General features: G+C 52.8%; 2 protein-coding genes across 3 annotated transcripts in view; one reads left to right on the forward strand and one right to left on the reverse strand.

Annotated features, from left to right (window-relative positions):
- Window positions 1-7,948, forward strand: part of Raver2 (ribonucleoprotein, PTB binding 2) — a 63,057-nt gene extending 55,109 nt beyond the window's left edge. The window contains exon 14 of the mRNA XM_010605232.2: window positions 7,779-7,948. Coding sequence (XP_010603534.1) covers window positions 7,779-7,925 — 147 coding nt within the window. The 3' untranslated portion in view covers window positions 7,926-7,948. The remainder of the gene's footprint in view (window positions 1-7,778) is intronic.
- Window positions 7,949-9,698: 1,750 nt separating this feature from the next.
- Jak1 (Janus kinase 1) overlaps window positions 9,699-18,194 on the reverse strand; it is an 86,449-nt gene continuing 77,953 nt past the window's right edge. Inside the window, exons 14-25 of one of the 2 annotated variants that reach the window (XM_010605078.3) lie at window positions 17,914-18,001; window positions 17,054-17,181; window positions 16,694-16,829; window positions 16,075-16,226; window positions 15,260-15,410; window positions 15,087-15,181; window positions 14,182-14,374; window positions 13,363-13,487; window positions 12,951-13,123; window positions 12,030-12,147; window positions 11,512-11,622; window positions 9,699-10,958 (exon numbers count right to left, since the gene is read on the reverse strand). In XM_010605078.3, coding sequence (XP_010603380.1) covers window positions 10,863-10,958; window positions 11,512-11,622; window positions 12,030-12,147; window positions 12,951-13,123; window positions 13,363-13,487; window positions 14,182-14,374; window positions 15,087-15,181; window positions 15,260-15,410; window positions 16,075-16,226; window positions 16,694-16,829; window positions 17,054-17,181; window positions 17,914-18,001 — 1,566 coding nt within the window. In that variant the 3' untranslated portion in view covers window positions 9,699-10,862. The remainder of the gene's footprint in view (window positions 10,959-11,511; window positions 11,623-12,029; window positions 12,148-12,950; window positions 13,124-13,362; window positions 13,488-14,181; window positions 14,375-15,086; window positions 15,182-15,259; window positions 15,411-16,074; window positions 16,227-16,693; window positions 16,830-17,053; window positions 17,182-17,913; window positions 18,002-18,194) is intronic. The other variant, XM_033758390.1, reaches the window with a different exon arrangement.

Below are 18,194 nucleotides of genomic sequence, written 5' to 3' on the forward strand. Positions count from 1 at the left end.
CGGCCAGGCCCCTCTCCAGCCCTACTCCAGCCCTCCTCCGGCGGCAGAAGAGCGCGTGGCGCTGCGAGCCCGCCCGGGCAGGCAGGGGTCAAGTCCCGCTGGGCGCGTGTGCTAGAAAGCAGCTCGCAGCTCTGAGCCGTCTGCGAGGACAGGGCCTCCTCTCACCTCCCACGGCCCGTGAGTTGTACTTAGGGAATGTCAAAGGTCAGGGTATTATCGGAGATCTGTGAAATCGTTCATGAATAATGTCTAGGTGCAAATACCAGAAACAACCAAAATTTCCGTAAGACTCGGCGCACAAACCATCATATTTACACCAGGAGCTAGAATGCAAAGGTAAAAATCGTGTAGGGCAGTGTGTAAACACATGGTCATTTTTTTATAATCTATTCTTATTTACAAAATATCCTCCTACACAATTTCAATTTTTATTTTATAAAGAACAAAATTTACTTTTATAAATGAGCATCGTACATTTTAAAAAATTTAGTGACATGTGTATTGAAGATTCAGAAACTTTCTGGAGTGGCTCTCTGTTCCAGTCGGTCCTGTTTGTCCCCGCAGTTTCGCCTCGCAGAGCCCCGCGCTAAGCTGGTTTCTGTCCTGGCGCCCAGACCTTTCAGGCCCACACGAAGGAAGCCTCTGCCCCCGGGCCAGTCCCTGCCACCATTCCAGTCCGGCTTGGCCTTGGAGCGAGGTGTGTTCTCCCTCGCGCTCTTAGTAATCTTAGCTAATGTTACAAATGGAGTGAGGGAGCTAGAGGAAGGTGGTGCTGTATCAGAATTCCTTCTGTCCCCTCTGCCGGAATGGGGGAAGAGGGCTAAGAAAAAGGAGCCAATAATCTGTGGGTTGTTTTAACGCTTGCTGCATGCACTGCACTGCAGTGACAGCATTTATTTACTCTTACTTTAACAGCTCTACAGCTAAGCCCCTGGCGCCCTACATTCCCAGCAACGCAAGCCTTTGATATGGGTAATGAACTACGAGTTGTGTACGGTGGTACCCGGCCCACGGATTTCCCTGGTTTTAGTTTTGAGGAAGATGGCAGTGTTGTGTGTTTGCATGGGGAAGACGGCTGCAGTTGTGTTTGGCACCCAGTGTGGAGTTTGTGAACAGAAGCAAAATTTTGTTGAGCGCTCTTGAGAACTCAGTTGTGTGCAAACAGAAGCGTTTGTGAACTGAGGTATCACTGTATTCATTGGTCATTTGTATTTCTTCATCTAAGTATCTATTCATTCCAGATGCCCAATTTTGGATTGGGGTCTAATTTTTTGTTCTTTACATATTCTAGACATTAGTCCTTCAAGGAGCCACCAAAACCTTTTTCCCATTGTGCAGACTGCCTCCTCACCCCGTTGGCAGCTACCTTCACTGTGCAGAAGCCTTTTAATCTGATGGGATCCTGTGTGTTGATTCCTGATGGTATTTGTGTGACTGGGGTTCTGTTTAGAAAGCCCTTGCCTACCCGCGTCAAGTTTTACCTATTTCATCTTCCTGCAGCTTGTTTCTCTCCTGATGCTTAGATCTTTGCCACAGTTTGATTTTAGTTTAGTGCATGGTGAGGTAATGGTTCTGGGTTCATCTTCAGCCCATGGAGAGCCAGTTTCCCCAGCACCTTTGTTAGAGAGAGAGTCATTCCTCCAGCAAAGGGAGGCGGCCCCTCTGTCGACTGTGAGGTGAGGTCGCTGAATGTGCCTGCAGTGTTCCGGCACCCTCTATTCCACGCCACTGACCTACGATCTTTCATTTTATTTTTGTGTTTGGAAATACCATGCTGTTTTTATCACCGCAGCTTTGCATATAACTTGAAGTCCAGGAATGCGATGCCCCTTATCCTCCCCTTGTTCCCTATGGTTGCTCTCAGTATTCTGCCTCTTCTGGTTCCATGTGAATTTTCTGTATTTCTGGTGAAGAATACTTTTGGTATTTGTGTTAAATCTGTTTAACACTTTGGAAGGGTGGCCACTTTGACTACATTCATTCTGCCTATCCAAGAACAGGAGATATCTTTCTACTTTCTGATATCCACTTCAATCTCCTTTTTCAAAGTACTGTGGTTTCTTTGTAGAGGTGTTTCACTTCCTTGGTTAGGTTAATTCATGTTGTCGTCTGCTGTTTGGCCTGTGGAGTTCGGTTCGGGAGCTCGGACTGGGAGGGCAAGGTGTGGAATCACCAGGCAGACTCCGGGGAGATTTCTGGAACGCTTCTACTTTATTTAGGAAATGCACAGGCTTATACAGCTTACATGTGGACAACCACGGGAGAGGAGCATTTATATACATGGCACTTTCTTATAGGTTATGCAGATTCATACATTAGTGGAGAACATTGGGCGATATCTTACTGGCTAGACATATGGTGGGGTGATTCTTCTTGGGCGAGCCGAAGGAGTCACGGACAAGGGGTGGAGGTGTAGCCTGTTAGACCCAGGTCTACGCACTTAGGCGAGCTTGCTCAGCCTCAGAGAGGTCTTCAGGTTTGCTTAGAAGACAGCAGTGTGGCACATCTGGCCCAGCCAGGTTTGAACTTCTCCCATAAATTCATAAGTGTTTCATTTTTCTTGATGCTACTGTAAAAGGTACCGTTTCCTAATTTCTCTGTTGGGAGTTTATTATTGGTGTATAGGAATGTTATTTAGTGTGTTGACTTTGTATCCTGCTATGCTACTGAATTTGGTTACTAATTCTGGCAGACTTTTTTTGTTTTGGGTATTTTTAGTACCAGGGATTGAACTCATGACCTTGTACTTGTGAGATGGACACAATGCCACTGAGCTAAATCCCTGGCAATTCTAGGGCTCTTTTGGTGGAGTTTTTGGGGTCTTCTATATAGAAGATCATGCCATTTGCAAATAATGATTAAACTTTTTCTATCCATGAACCCTTCATTTCTTTCCCTTGCCTAATTGGTCTGGAAAGTGTTTCCAAGAGCTGTACTGAACAGGAGTGGTTATGGAGACACCCTTGTCTTGTTCCTGATTTTAGAAGGAAAGCTTTTAGCTTCTGTTTCATATCCTGTTCGCCATTGGTTTGTCATAGGTAACTTTCAGATTGAGGTGAAGACCTATTATTTTTTGAGGGTCTTTATCATGAATGGATGCTGGATTTTGTCAAATGTTTTTACTGTGCCTACTGATGATCATATGGTTTTGTCTTTGCTTCTATTTATGTGGCGAATTGCAGTACTGGTTTGTATGTCAAGCCACCCCTGTACCCTGGAATGAATCCCACTTGGTCATGGTGTGTGATCTCTTTGATGACTCACTGCATTGTTAGCCAGTATGTTATTGAGGATTTTTGCATCTATGTTCATTAAAGAGATTGGCCTGTAGTTCTTTTTTTGGTCAGGTCCTTTTCCAGTTTTAGAATCAGGGTAACACTGGCTCCCAAGAATGACTTTGGGAGTAGTGCTTCTCTTTCAGTTTCATTAAAGGGTTTGAGAAGTTAGTATTAGATCTTCTCTAAAGTTCTTATAGACTGTGGTAGTAAATCTACCTGGATCTAGGCTTTTAGTGAGTACTTTTTTGTTGTTGTTTTTTGTTTTCAATTTCATTGGCTGATATGGGGTTAGGATTTTTATATATTCTCAGTTCAGCTTTGGTGGTTGTATATTCCTCTAGGAATGAGGGTTCTTAAAGTAGTTACCAGTGATTTACTGGATTTTAGCAGAATGCATTGTGATTTTGCCTCTCTAATTGCATGGATTTGAGTCTTTCCTTATTTTAGTAAAATTGGCTAAGGGTTTGTTGTCTCTTGTTGATTCAAAGAACCAACTCAATTCACTGATTCTTTGTAATTTTTTGTCTCAATTTAATTAATTTCTGCTCTGATCTTTATAATGTTTCCTTACACTAGCTTTGGATTTGAAGTGTTTGTTTCTCTAGGACCGTCGGGTGCATTAGGTTATTTATTTGGGCTTTGTTTTTCTGACGTAGGCATCCACTGCTATAAATTTCCCTCCTAGGACTGCTTTTGTCCTATAGCTTCAGGCATATCATACTGCCGCTATTTTTGTTTTGTTTTGCTTTTGGTACTAGGGATCAAACTTAGGTCCTTGCACTTGCAAGGCAGGCAGCAGAACCACTGAGCTAAATCCCCAGCCCATAGCACTCACTATTTGATTGTGAGAACTAATTTCTTCCTAGATTTTCTGTCACTCATTGATTAGTCAAGGCACTGCTTAATTTATACATTTGTATAGTTTGTGGTTTCTTTTGTCATTGTTTTCTCATTTCATTGTACTATGATCTGATAATACACATGGGATAATTTTGATTTTTTTTTTACATTTACCTAATCATGCTTTAGAGCTAGTATGTGGTCTGTTTTGGGGAAAGTCCCTTGCACTGCTGAGGATGAGCATCCTGTTGTTGGTTGGAACACACTGTAGACAACTATTGAGTCCATTTGTGAAGGTCTGACTCAACTTTTTGTTGTCTAGTGGATGTTTGTGACAATGGAGTCTTGAGGTTCCCCATTACAACAGGATTGGTGTTTATCTGCCTTTTCAGGTCAGTCAGTACTTACAGAGGTGGGCACACTATTTGGTGTATGGAATTGTTCCCCTCACTGCTATGCAGTGCCCTCTGTTCCCATCAGTGAGGACAGCTGCTCCTGCTTTTTCCCATTGTGTGGAATATTGTTTTCTATCCTTTGATTTTTTAATCTGTGGAATTTTTTGAATTAGATGCTTCTTATATACTGCATATCACTGGGTTTTCTTGATCCATTCTGCCAATCTGTGTCTTTTGATTGGGGAAGTGAGGCCATTCACATGGAGAGTTACTACTGAAAGGTACGGACTTATCCCTGTCATTACATTGTTTCCCTGGTGCTGGTTTCCTATTTTTCTTTGCCCAGCTGTTCCTCCCACCATGTGTGTTCATTCACTTTGACTCACTGGCACTGGTGGCTTCAGTGTCTGTTTCTACGGGACCCATGAGAATTTTTTGGCATGCTGGTTTGGTGGTCACGAATTTCTTGCGGTGCTCCTTGTCAGGGAAATACCTTGTTTCTCCATCGGTTTTGAAGGAGAGGTACAGGGTACATAAGTTGGGGTTGGAAATTATCTTTTAAGGCTTAAAACATTGCACAGCTAGCCCTCCTGACCTTGAAGGTTTGTGTTGCAAAGTCTTTGTAATTCTAATGGGTTTACCTTTATATGTGATTTGTTGCCTTTCTCTAAAGGCTTTTACGGTTTTCTCTGTGATGGTCTGCTGTCCAGTATAAGGTGGGGGGCATTCTTTTTTGCTTGAGGCTGTATGGGCTCTACTGGCTCACTTATCTGTATGTTTCTTTCCCCGTATTTGGAGCAGATTTATGCCATTTGTACTGTCTTATTTTCTCCTTATTCCAGTCAGTCGTTTTTGCACCCTCTAGCAGCAGTGGTACCCATTTTTCACGTGCTCGTTGCTTTTGTGTCTGAGCAGTTGGTCTTTGAAGCATCCTTGTCGTCTAGTTCTAAAATTCTGTCCTCACATTGATCACTTTTGCTGCCCATACTTTGAATACAACTTTTAATACCAGGAATCGAACTCCGACCTTGCGCTTGCAAGCCAGGTGCGGTGGCACCCCTGAGCCACGTCCCTGGTGCAGTTTCCTGGATTCCTGACTGAAATCTTTTCATAGACTTTTAATTCTTTGCTAAACTGGTCATTCGTGTTTTGTATAATTTGTTTCTTTCAGCTTTTTATTAGTGTCTTTTGTAAGCGCCTGGATTGTTTTGGTTATGACTTCTGTTTTGCTTATCTGGATCTTCTGTGACCCCCACTATCTTTATCTGTTTCCTAACCTCCTCTGTTTTCAAGTAATTTGGTGTGTACCTTATGCTATTCTCTTTGAAGCCCCCCAGGACTGGCTTCAGGGCAGCTGGGAATTTGGGGAGGCATTTTGTTGCCTCGTCTTAGTTATCATTTGTTTTTGTTTTGGGCTGTGATCTGGGGACATAGTATGAAAACTTTGTTGCTGGTAGAGCCATCTTTTTAAGCCTCTCATCAGTAATGTACTTTGGCCACGCCTAACTAGAGTCTTTGCCTCTGCCCCACTATCTGCCCACCTCAGTTAATTTGGGAGGGGAGTAGCTGGTGTAACACCAAGTTCTCTGGGGAATGTACTCCAGTACTTTTAATGTCACAAACGTAATCTGGGTATTGGCTTATAGAGAAAACCCATTAGTAGCAACAAGTATGTGACCCTGGTAATGCCAAGCAAATCAGCTATACACTAGTATTGTTGAAGATAAAATGGATATTAAATACTTAAGAACCAATCATGTACCGCCCTCAACCCTCCTAGAAGAAATCTACAGTTATGGTGTAAATGTCATGTGAGAAACAACCCACATAATGACTTACTGCTAATGTGTACTACATGCAAAAGCTCTCAGAAAACTCAACAGTAATTTTATAGTTAACGATCCAAAGACTGATAAGCTCTAGGGCTATACAATTAAAGATACAAGGGTTGGGAACAGGAGTACAACAGGAAAAATTTGAAACCTTAAACTATATGAGGAGCAAAGAATCCTATAAGGGAGTAGAAGGAAGTTTATAGGACTAGGTAAAGGTAACAGATGAGAAATAGAAGACAAAAGGAAGGAAAAAAGAAATCATAAAGTAAAAATAAGAAAAATTAAAGGGGAAAAAGAGGAACATATTGGACAAAAGGAAAAACCCCCCAAATCCCAGTAAACCGGTGAAGAGGAAAGAAGAAATAAAAAAGAAAAAAGAAAAACACTCACAAAAATATTTTCTCTGATTCTTAATGTATGGTTTTCTTCTGGGATCCATGACTCTGGGCACTTTCCAAGTCAACATTCCTGCTCACACTGGCAAAGAAGGCAGTCAGACCCCAGACCCATGCCGGATGCAGGCACTAGCAGGCAGTAGTGGGGTCAGGGTGAGGGCACCAATGCTATGACTTTCAAATCCAGAGCAGCTCGGGCTGGACCTGGCCTCTACCTACCACAGGGCTGGGACCTGCGTCCTTCAGCTCACTCCCCCGGGGGCCTCTTCCAAGCCTCCCTGCCTGGCCATCTCCCATGGCTGCCTCTCACCCAGTCACTGTGGGACCCTAACACCAGGATCTCTGCAGTGCAGTCATCTAGGCTGCTCCGCGTCCCTGGTTCAGTCAGCCCTCTTCCGGAATGGCACCTGACCAAGCACGCTCTCTGGGATATGGCAGGTGCACGACTGGAGTCACTCACCTGCTGCTGGCTGTTGAAGGACTCCCATGGGAGCAGAATCCCACGCTCTTCCTGCAGCTCAGCTCACAGCACCAACCAGCCCTTTCTGCAGCCACAGTGCTCACTGAGGCCCAGCTTATACTATTCTCTGTGGGTTTGGTCTCCTTTTCCTGTGAGCCACAAGCCAGGACCAGGGAGAAACAGATGGACTCTTGTCTTCTCTGCGTTGTCTCTCCCATTTCCATGTAGGTTTTAATTCCGTCGGATCTTTCCTGGTTCCCAGGGATCTACTTCCCTTTTTTTTTCCCTAAGTTCCAGTGTCTGGCCTACTTCCCTTTTTTTTTCCCTAAGTTCCAGTGTCTGGCTTCTGAATCTCTGAGAGGATGGGTTGTTATTGCTCACCACTGCATTTTCCTGACACTCTTTACTTTTCTAAACTTTCTTCAGGTGATTTGTAGTATTCCAAACTCTTCTGTTTCCCCCTTTTCACTGGCTGGCTGTACCTTCTCGGTATCCTGTGATGGTGCTGAAATTTAGGCACATCATGTCACCCCGACTGATTCAGCCTTTCACCCCAAGCTTTCGTCTTCTCACAGGTGCCCCCCCTCAGGACTGAGAAGCGTGGCGCAGCCTACCTCCTTGCTGCCCCTGCGGGCGGCGTAGGGGGCGGCGTGGACCAGCACGCCCAGGGCATGGGCAAGCACTACGTGGAGACGTACTTGAAGAAGAAGCGTGTATACTGAGCAGAATCCTCCTCGCCACCTGCTCTGCTCGCAGCAGCAGCGTCTCTGCTGCCCAGGGCTGCCTTAACTTCATCCAGATTAGCCATAGCCTCTCCATACGGGTCCGTGACTCCCAGGAGGGAGCAGTGTCGCAGCGGGCAGAATTGCCCAATCAAACAAGCAGCAATAAGAGACCCCACCGGAGGACATTCCGCACCAGAATTAAATGTGTCCTGATGGGACATTCACTTACGGTTCACTGGAAAAACTAACACCGTTCCAATATTCCTTGTTTTAGAACTGGGAACAATTGTGACATCACATATAAAATCTGAAGCAATAAATGGGAAACGGCTGTTTCCTTAGCCTTAGGATGAATTTCTTAAAAGCCAATGTGCATTACAGTTTGCTTTCCTTACAAGTAATTTCATGTGTGGATTTTTAGAACTTTTCTGTAACTGGGAGGGTTAAAGTACCAAATATGGTGACAGCAAGCAAACTCCTGACACCCTCCTCAGCCAGGAGACCCTAAACCAACAGAGCCGTCGTGGGGTCCAGGCTGTGCACCCCTGCAGCAGCGGCCTGGTGTTACACCTTTGGGGACGGCAACAGGTATTTCAGCGGGAGTAACTTTGGTGATGTCATTCAGGGAGGGCAGACTGCAGCCTAGGGCCTGCTTTGCTTCCCTGCCTGTCTCTGTGCTGTCTGCAAGGTAAGAATGTTCAGTTTTCAATGGCTGGGAGAGGTGAGAAAACTTACGGCCTGAAAGGTCCACGGCACCGTGTCGGTCCTCACGATCCCACTGGAATCGTGCGTGCCCAGGGCTCGTGTCCTGTCAGCAGTGCCTCCGTGCCGTGGGGCAGAGCTGAGGAGGGTGCCGGGGACCAGGCCTGACTGCGTGGCCAGTGCCGTCCTCGCAGTTCCCCCGGAGACCGACCTTACCTCGGGGCAGACTTGACGGCGCAGGGATGCGGGCGTTTGTGTGTCCCGTTTCACAAGGCACTGGCGAGGCCCCAGTGAGCAGCCTGGGCCTCTGCCTGTCAGGTGCCGTCCGCTTGGTGCAGCCACCTCTTCGGAGGGCGTCTGGTGCAGACTTACAGCCGTACGCTCTGTCCTCGGTCCCGTCAGGCTGCAAACGTCAGCTGTCTGACCCAGTTTCATGTCTGAGCATCACTGTGTCCGGAAGGCTGGCCTTAAACACATGAGCAACCTTCTGCCATCTAGAAGCTTCCAGGTTTGTCGACTGCGAATGGAGTTTGGGGGCCCAGTGTCCCCAGTCTTTAGGGTCAGCTCATTAAAATACCTGTCATCCAGGCACTTGCCGGGTTTGATGTTCTCCTGCTTTATGACACGTAGAAGTGATGAGTGCGTTGTATGCTTTGTAAAGAATTCTTCGTGGTCTCATTTATGGTGTGTATTGCTTGTACCGGAAAAGGACAGCTAGAAAGTTAAAGCAGGACAATTTCCAACACCACAGCAGGCAGGTGAGAGTCGCGGCAGGCGGCTGACGGCACTCGGCCCTCTCTGCCCCGTTCCTGTGGCTTTCGGCCGCCAGTGCGCAGAGAGGGAGGACGGTGCGTCTCACAGTGGAGCCTGGACGGAAGACTGGAACGGAGCTGTTCTCCATGACAGCACAGGAGGACTCCCCACCCACGCTGGCTGGTGCCCGCCGTCACTGGACACAGCAGGGAGGCAGAAACCGAGCAGCACGGTGACAAGGACCATTTCCAACCCTCTCTCCAAGATCTGTACTGTTATTTTTCTATGTACACACAGTGTGAAATGCTTTGAAAAGGAACACCAGATTAAAAGGTACATGCATGTAAAGTCGTCCGTACATTTATTTGTATAAAGAGTAAACAAAGTGCATACAGAGTGGCCACAGGTTTGACACAGAGAGGTTGCTGCTGTAGGGAAAGGGGACTGATCTCAGAGCCCCAAAGCAATCTTACCGCTCTCTGGAGGGCGAGTGCAGAAGGTGAAGGGAAGGCACAGGACACACACTGGACTGCATTAGCTGAAGGCCGTTGGACTTGCGGTCAGACAGCGCTTACGGGTTCACATTGAATCAGAGACCGACCAGCTGAGGCTCCTGGCTGCCGTCCCACACACATGGACTACACAGTGGGTCCAGAACTAGAGCGCCGCCAGCCGGGTCTTTTCTCCTGAGTGCCGCAACACAGGGAGGCAGACGGCCAGGACAGCAGCCCTGCAGACAGGCGTAGGAGCAGCGCAGTCTGGGGTGAGCCCTGCACACAGCATCTGCAGTCAGGGCCGGAAACGCTGGCTCCGAGCTGGTTGCATCTTTAAAGCGTGCGTCACAGCATCCAGGCCAGGAGACCAGCTGGAGCAGGCTGCTGGGACAGCACGGGCAGGGCAGGGCAGGCTCTCGGAAGTCACATGCAGCAGGGCACAGATGCCATGCAGGCCCCGAGCAGAGCCAGTGGGCGCGACAACGGTGCCAGCAGCCAGTGGGGACAGCTCCCACCAGGGACGGAACGCACCGGACGGTCTGGGACCTCAGAGCAGAGCACTCAGGGCGGGTCGGCAGCCCTGGCCACCGAGGCCATCGTTCTTGCCTAAGGTTAATGCCCACAGAGTATCTCGGGTCCCCGGCACCGTCTAAGCCTGGGCTTCCGTCCACCTGCAGCAATCCCACTTTGCTAAGTGACTGGATGGCAAACGAGCTGGACCCCGGTGTCCTCTCCGAGAGGAGAGCTTACGGGCGTCCCGGCGTTCTGGCTGTCATCATCTGTCACTGAGTTTCAGAGGTGCCCGATTCAGAGAGGAAGTTTCTATACACGACTGGCACCCCAGTGTGCCTTACAGGCGTACACACCCGAGAGTCTGAGGGCTCTCCCGACAGACACAAGCGATCCCATTACTTTAAATGTCTTGGGTATTTGCTGGGGCAGGAGGGCTGGATACAGAGTGGGCTTTCAATGTTACTCCTGCTGCTTATTTTAAAAGCCTTTCAAACCCTTCAATAAGGCTCTGGAAGGTGGTCCGGCCGGATGGCTGGAATTCCCAGCATTTTCTCATCAGCTGATAAACCTGGAAGAGAAGTAATAACAAACACAGTAATAGTAAAAGTGCTGTTAACCCGGAAGCGTTTTGGAAAAGTACAGAAATATTAAGAAGATAGTTTGAGATATGTAGGATGACTTCTCCATAAGACGACTATAGGAGTATGTGGACAGTCTGAAACACACAACTCTGCTCTAGCTTCGAGCCTAGCACCGTGGGGCCCGGCATCACCACGGTATCATGAAGGGTGCGGTGAGCCCGTCTGAGCCCACCCGACCGGCACCTCACTGGGCCTCGGTCCCAAAGGCGGAATGAGCATGACAGGTAGGAAGCGTCACTGCGTTTTCTCGCGAAAGCCCGTGCCAAAGCCTCCCCGGGGTGGGTGTGCAGGTACTCAAGGGTCCTGGCCGTGAACACCCTGTGCCCAGCCCTGAGCTGACGCCTGGAACATCCCACCTCAGCCCAGCCTCAGAGCTCGGAAAGCGCCTCCTGCACCCCTTCCCTGGCTCCCGCCCCTGCTCCACACTTCTGGCTGTGGACAACTCATGAGCAGGGTGCGCAGTGGGCAGCCCAGAAGTACCTCATCGGGGCAGTTCGGGGGGCACGGCAAGCGTTTTCCTTCCTTCAAGGCATTCACAAGTCTGGTGACTGTCATCTGGCCATGGGTCGGGCCTATCATCTTCAGGAACAACTGTGGAAAACAAGACCAAACAAACTGCTGGACTTCGTGCACACACGCATTAAAAACCAACAGATTGCTAGAATTAGCTGGAAAATAAGTAACAAAAATGCTCTCCTAAGTCTCTTTAGCCGAAGACCCACAGCCCTGAGATCTCCATGATTGCCTGCAATCACATCTCAGCTCCGCCCACCACCCCTGCCGCCAGGGGCCTGTTTGGAGAAGGGTCCCCTTCCGGGGTCAGCCTCTGTGCCCCACCCCACCGTACACGGGCCAGGGCCCGGCAAGGAGGGCCGTCCGCCACTGTGAGCAATGACGCCAGTGTACCAGGCAGTGACGCGCCCCTCCGCCAGCTTAACTCACTGCATGGAGGCCAGAGTTCCATGAGCGAGGCCAGGGAGTGCAACCGACGGACTTACGGCCATGGGGCTGGAGTCCGAGTCGCAGTAGGTGAGCAACTCGTGCAGGGTCACGCCGAAGGACCAGACGTCGGAGGCGATGTAAAACTTGCACTGGATGAGGCACTCCGGCGCGTACCTGGAGGGGAGCAGGTGAGCCCGTGTTTCTGGGGAGGGAGGCTCTGCCACGCACCACGGGCAGCTCAGAAAAGCGGCCCTCGGGGTCCCGGTGCTGCATTGGTCCTACCCCGCATGGGGCCACAAAGACACTGTGTGCTGGGGGGGCGGGGCAGAGGCCACGCTCCTGAGGTGTGGCGCCCTTCCTGGCTGGTGGTGCCCACTGCACTGGCCACACTGGCCACCCCACATCCCCGCCTGCTCTCCGGGGCCCTCCCGAGCCTGCGCCCCTCTCGCCTGCCCCACCACCGGCCTCGTTGGGCTGTCACTGACTCCAACCCCGACCCTCTGTGCTGAGGAGCTGAGTCAGCTGCCCTCCTGCCTCTGGAGGCCCTGCTCCTGGGGACACCGGGCTTCCTGAGTGCTGACCGTTGCCCCACATGGCCTGCTCTGTCAGCTGCAACAGCTGCCCTGGGCCTGCCTCCAGGCCCCTCCAGGCCCCTGCCTGGCAGGTGTGTAAGTGGGGATACACTGCTGGCCACCAACAGCTGACCCTGCACGAGGAGGTCTGCGTGTCTGTCCCAAGGGCCAAAAGCGGGCTGCGCTGGGAAGATGCAACCCCCAGAGCTCAGCTCGCATCAGGAGCTCCCTGCCGCTGTCCAGTGTTGCCGCGTGCCCGTCACACCTCCCCACCCATGCCTGGAGGGACAGCACCAGAGGCTCCAGCCGGCGCGTAGAGGGAGGGGAGCTGTGCGCACAGAGGGACGGGCCCCTCGCCAGGACGAGCTGTCCAGTAGGGCCACGGCTCCAGCTCGGCTCCGTTACCAGAACACAGGGCTGTCGCGGTCATCCTTGACCGTGTAGTACTCCTTGTCGGTCTCGATGGCCTTGGTGAGCCCGAAGTCCCCGATCTTCACCTGGTGCTCACTCTCAACCAGGACGTTTCTGGCTGCCAAGTCGCGGTGAACATACTGCCGGGAGCCCAGGTAGTCCATGCCCTGCGGACAGGGGGGCACAGCGCATCACCAGGTCACCTGCCTTCACAGCACCAGCGGCCCTGCTCTACACCTTCAGGCAGGGGCAGCGGGACATGGAAGCCGCCCTGCCTCCCACCCACTCGCGTGCCATCCAGCAAGCGCAGGGCGAAAGGTGCCATCCCCTCCGCCTGCTCACAGCTGACAAACCAGGGCCCACACTGCGGCGGCACCGTGACCGCTGGGGGCAGCCTTGTTTGTACCTTACAGATCTGGACGGCGTATTTGAGCTGCTGCTTGAGGTTAATTTTGTTCTTGTTCTTAGGAAGATACTCCTTCAGGCTTCCCGAGGGCAGGAATTCCATGATGAGCTTGATGCCGTTTCCTCCTAAGTAGGAGAAAGGGCCGATCAGAGGGAGTGGCAGAGAGAGCCGTACACTGGTCTGGCCTATGTCACGAGCACCGGCTGGCAGATACAGCTGCTATACCATCAACGCCTAAGCAATGAGAACCTGAAATTATAAGGTCTCGGTAAGTTGTCCAGACCTTAAACTCATGATCCTCCTGCCTCAGCCTTCTGAGTAGCTGGGAGTACAGATGTGCGCTACCAAACCTAGTTTCACCGCCAGTTTTGTTTTTTTCTGGTGCAGGGGCTCAAACTCAGGACCTTGCGCTTATGAGGCAGGCGCAGTGCCACTGAGCTACCTCCCCGGCCCTCACTTCCAGTTTTAAAAGACACAAGATCAGTAGTAAGCTGGTTTGCAAGAAATACACAACTACTGCAAAAATATGCCAGGCATGGCGGCACAGGGTCGAGGTTCCAACACTCTGGGAGGCTGAGGCAACAGGGTCACAAGCTGGCACCCGGCCCAGGCAACTTAGAGATCCTGTCTCGAAACCAGATGAGCGGTAAGTGGAGCGAGGGATGTGTCAGCTAGAGGAAACAGTACACATGAGCTGTTCCCACGTCCCGCCTAGACCTCGCCACGTCTATCCCAGACACTCTGACCAGCCCCGGGGCACGGGGACGAGCTGGCTGGTGTCACTTCCACACAGCACTGGCGGCTCCCAAGACAGCTCACCATCCTCCGTGCAGATGCCCTTGTACTTGACGATGTTCTCGTGGTAGAGGTTCCGCAGGATCTCGATCTCCTTCTTCAGGTCGGCTATGTGATTGCCTCCGCTCTCGGGCTTGAGGGACTTGACAGCCACCTGCTCCCCGGTGTTGTCCCCCTCAGGGTCGTACCTGCAGAGCTCCACCTTGCCAAAGTGGCCCTGGAGGGAGGGACGCGTGTGTGGCCATCAGGCCAGAAGGACCTGGCTATCCCCAGGAGAGGGGGCTCCCTGGGCTCTGCCGCCTACCATGGCGCCTGCTCTCCGCCTGCAGCCTCAGTGCCTGAGCTCAGACGGGGGCGGCTGGCGGACCCACTCACAACCACAGCTCCCGGGAGCACAGCCCCAGGCCAGCACCATGGGCCGGGCACAGAGCAGCTGGCCGGCACGTGTGCACCAGGGACACTCGGTGCCGGGGCCCCAGTCCCCAGCTGGCTCCTGCCATGCCCCACGGGTCGTGACACTGCCCTGCACACGTGAGAATGCCCCACACACCCACTGGCACAGAGCTCACACACAAAACTCCATGGCCTTTGTTCAGGGACGGACCACGGAGGCCGTGTAAAGACCAAAACTCTCTGGTCACAATGCCCGGTGGAGACACTGGTTCCTGTCACTCTGTGCCAAATGCTCTTTCTTCCCCATCTGAGCCTCACGCACGCGTACCCCAGAACAGGCAGACAGGGCCTCCCATTTCCACCACACCTGTCCCACGGCAGTGACCCACATTCCTGCGCACAGATGTGGTCACACGTGTGGGTAGGGACGTGCACTCCAGCCCCATGCAGCGGATGTGTCCCCCAGAAGGGAGCAAGGAGCCTCACTGGCCGGGGGCACAGAGGCGGCCGGCAGCCCACGAGCAAGGACAACTTGCCTCCCCCAGGTCACGGATCCTCTTCAGGAAGCGCTTCTCAAAATGCGTGGGATCCACCTCAGCGGCTGGTTTCTTTTCAGAAACAATGTCGGGATCTAACAAGAGGAATGGGTGAGAGGCGGGGACGAGTGGCGAGCCCGCCCTGGCCCGGCCCGGCCCAGAGCACGGCCTACTCTGCTCCTCCAGCTTGTTGATGTCACGCATGATGGCACGGAAGAAGGGCCTCTGGTTGGGGTCATAGTTCATGCAGCGGGTCATCAGGTCAGCCAGCTCCTTGCAGGACGGCGTCACCGGCCGGCAGCGGCTTTCGTAGAACCTCTCCTTCTGTAAGGGGCCGGCTCAGAGGGACCAGCACCACCCGCACACCCTCCATTCCCGGTCCCAGGGAAGCCGGCGGCTCTGCGGGGCTGGGTCCATGGGACCCACCCTGCCCGGTGCTGCCCACCACCCTCCTGCCGTCCCCAGCGGCTCCGAGCAAAGCAGAGGGGAGGGACGGGGGAATCCAAGTGCAAGACTAGTGAGCACACCAGCATCCGGCACGCCAGTTCCGTTCACACAAACAGGAAGATTTACTCCAGCTCACCAAACGCACTCACACCCTTCACTACAAACATTCAGCTCTCTATCTACTACGGCCGCACTTTTAACAGGAGAATACAGGCAGGCTGAAGACAAAAGCCGAAGTGTTCACCGTGACCAGATGACTAGTTTTTAATAGTTTTTTCTATTTTCCAAAGTATTAATTGTTCTGAAATTCAGAAGTAGTCAATACTGCTAGACAATCAGGTGAAGCCACCGGTGCACTCCAGTTTTCTGCCTGCGCGCACCCCAGGTCCTAGGTGTAACCTGAGGCCTTCCCATCCTGGGAGCCTGGCTGTCCCCTCAGCAGTGCCCACACCCTCGTGTTTCCGCCCTGTGTTAGGGACAGGACAGACAGGGGACAGGCTGGCGTCTGCAACCCAGGGAGGGCAGGGCGGGGCTGGCTCACCTCGATGAGCGTCTTGTCCTTCAGCGGGATCTCGCCGTTGTAGCAGATCTCCCAGAGCGTGGTTCCAAAGCTCCATTTGTCAGCGGCCACGCTCAGGTTCTTGGCATCCTCCACGCACTCGGGGGCGATCCAGGGGATCCGCTCGATGCACTCTGGGGAAGACACGCAGCAACCACTTCAAGTCCCCCAGCTCCCCAGGCACTGTCAGCACCGCCACGAGCTCAGGGCACATTGACCCTCCCCGGGCCCAGGAGCACAGGACATGCCAGGGCGCCATGGGGTACTAACAGAGGCTAGGAGGAGAGGCCTACACACAAACACCCACCCCCAACGGGAGCTTTCCGGGGACAGGGCAGGACACAGGGTGCTCAGAGATCGCACTACTGGCAAAAGCCCTGTGCTGTGCTGAGTGGAGCTCACGCCAGGACACCTGCACCAGGCCTAAGGCCCGGGGCCCACTGCACAGCCTGCAGCCTGTGGAGCACGGCGAGGACACGCGGCACGGCAGCCCCCCGGCCGGGCCAGGAACCTCCCTGGCTGTCCGAGCATGGCAGAGCCGCTCCCACCCACCTCTCAGAGCCAGCCCGGCTGCCCCTCCTCCTGCTGGGCGGGGACACACCTTGCCTGGACAGCACGGTGACGGGGATGCCCGGGTCGCTGAGCTTGATGAACGGGCCCATCTCGCTGTCTATGCCTTCACGAGCCAGTAGGAGGTTCTTGGTGCACACGTTTCCGTGGACCAGGTCTTTGTCCTCCTGCAGGACCAAAGGGCGTGCTGACCGGACAGCTGTCCTCCTCCCGGTACCACATGGTTACACCCAGCTGCACGTCCCCAGTACGACCCGGGCTCGGACGAGCATGGGCAAACGGCAGTTCCCAGGAGCTTTCCCTCGTGCCAGTGGCCCCTCACACACCAGCCCGTCCATCCAGGATAGCAGCGCCCACCCAGAGCACCCACCGCGGACAGCCTAGCGCTTACCAAGTAACTCAGGGCGCTGGCCAGCTGCTTGGCGACCTTGAATTTCCAGGGTGTGGTGAGGACGTCACTCTTGCGGTGCATGAAGAGGTCCAGGGGCCCTCCCTCAACGAACTCCTCCACCATGATATCTGCGGCAGAGGCGGCTCTGGGCTTCTGCCTGGGACAGGACAGCCCCTGCCCACAGCCTCTGTGGTGCGGCTCTCCCCCAGCACAGGTCTGGCCCACCCTGCACTCCTGACCTGCGTGCCCTGAGCAGTGACAGCCTTGGAGGCCGCATCCCTCACCCGTGAGCACGGAGACAGCGGGATCCACCTCCCAGCTCGGGGACCGATGAGGCCACAAACAGGTGGCCCTGGGCCCGGCCTGATGCCAGCAGCTCCTGCCATGCTGTGTAGAGAGACGGCCACCCACATGGGGCACAGCTCCAGTCTAGCACTGGGACTGGGGCAGGACACTGAAATCTGAGCCCAGCCAGGCAGGTGAAGAACTTAATGAGGCCCAGTCTCAAAAATCACAACAGAACGACTGAAGATTTAGCTCAGTGCACAAGGAAGTAATCCAGAGTACCACAGGGCAATGAAAGAAAGAAAAAAGAAAAAGTTCTCGTTTCAAATTTATCTGCCAGGACCCAGAGGCAAGGGCCGTCATGCTTCTCCAGCTTCAGCTCGAGGCAGGAGTGCAGTGGGGGCCAGAGTTGCCATCAGGACCCCAGCGGAGAACCCACCCTGCTTCAGCCTCCGATCTGCAGGGACTGAGCCCCGGACAGCAGGAAAAAGCGTTAGAGAAACAAGTGGAAAGGGCTGTGAGGTCCGCGGCCTGCTGAGCACCTCCCTGCCCACCAGGCGGCGCTGTGCACTTACTTTCCACGTCGCGCACACAAACGCCGTACAGGTACACGATGTGTTTGTGCGACACCTGCCTCATCATGCTGGCTGCTTCGAAGAAGGCCTGTGGGAGAGGCGTGGAGGGGCTGCTGGCCAGGGTGGGGCCAGAGTCCAGGAGCTCACCCATCACCGCCCCCACCCTGAAACTGGCCCTGGCCGAGGCCTCCTGCAGGGAGCCACACTGGTCTAGAAAACAGCACTGAAGGCTGCAGAGACGGCTGCAAGTCAGGACAAGTGGGAAACTGAGCCAGCGGACG

Source organism: Fukomys damarensis, unplaced genomic scaffold, assembly GCF_012274545.1.
Source record: "Fukomys damarensis isolate Sample0158 unplaced genomic scaffold, DMR_v1.0_HiC HiC_scaffold_33, whole genome shotgun sequence".
NCBI lineage: Eukaryota > Metazoa > Chordata > Mammalia > Rodentia > Bathyergidae > Fukomys > Fukomys damarensis.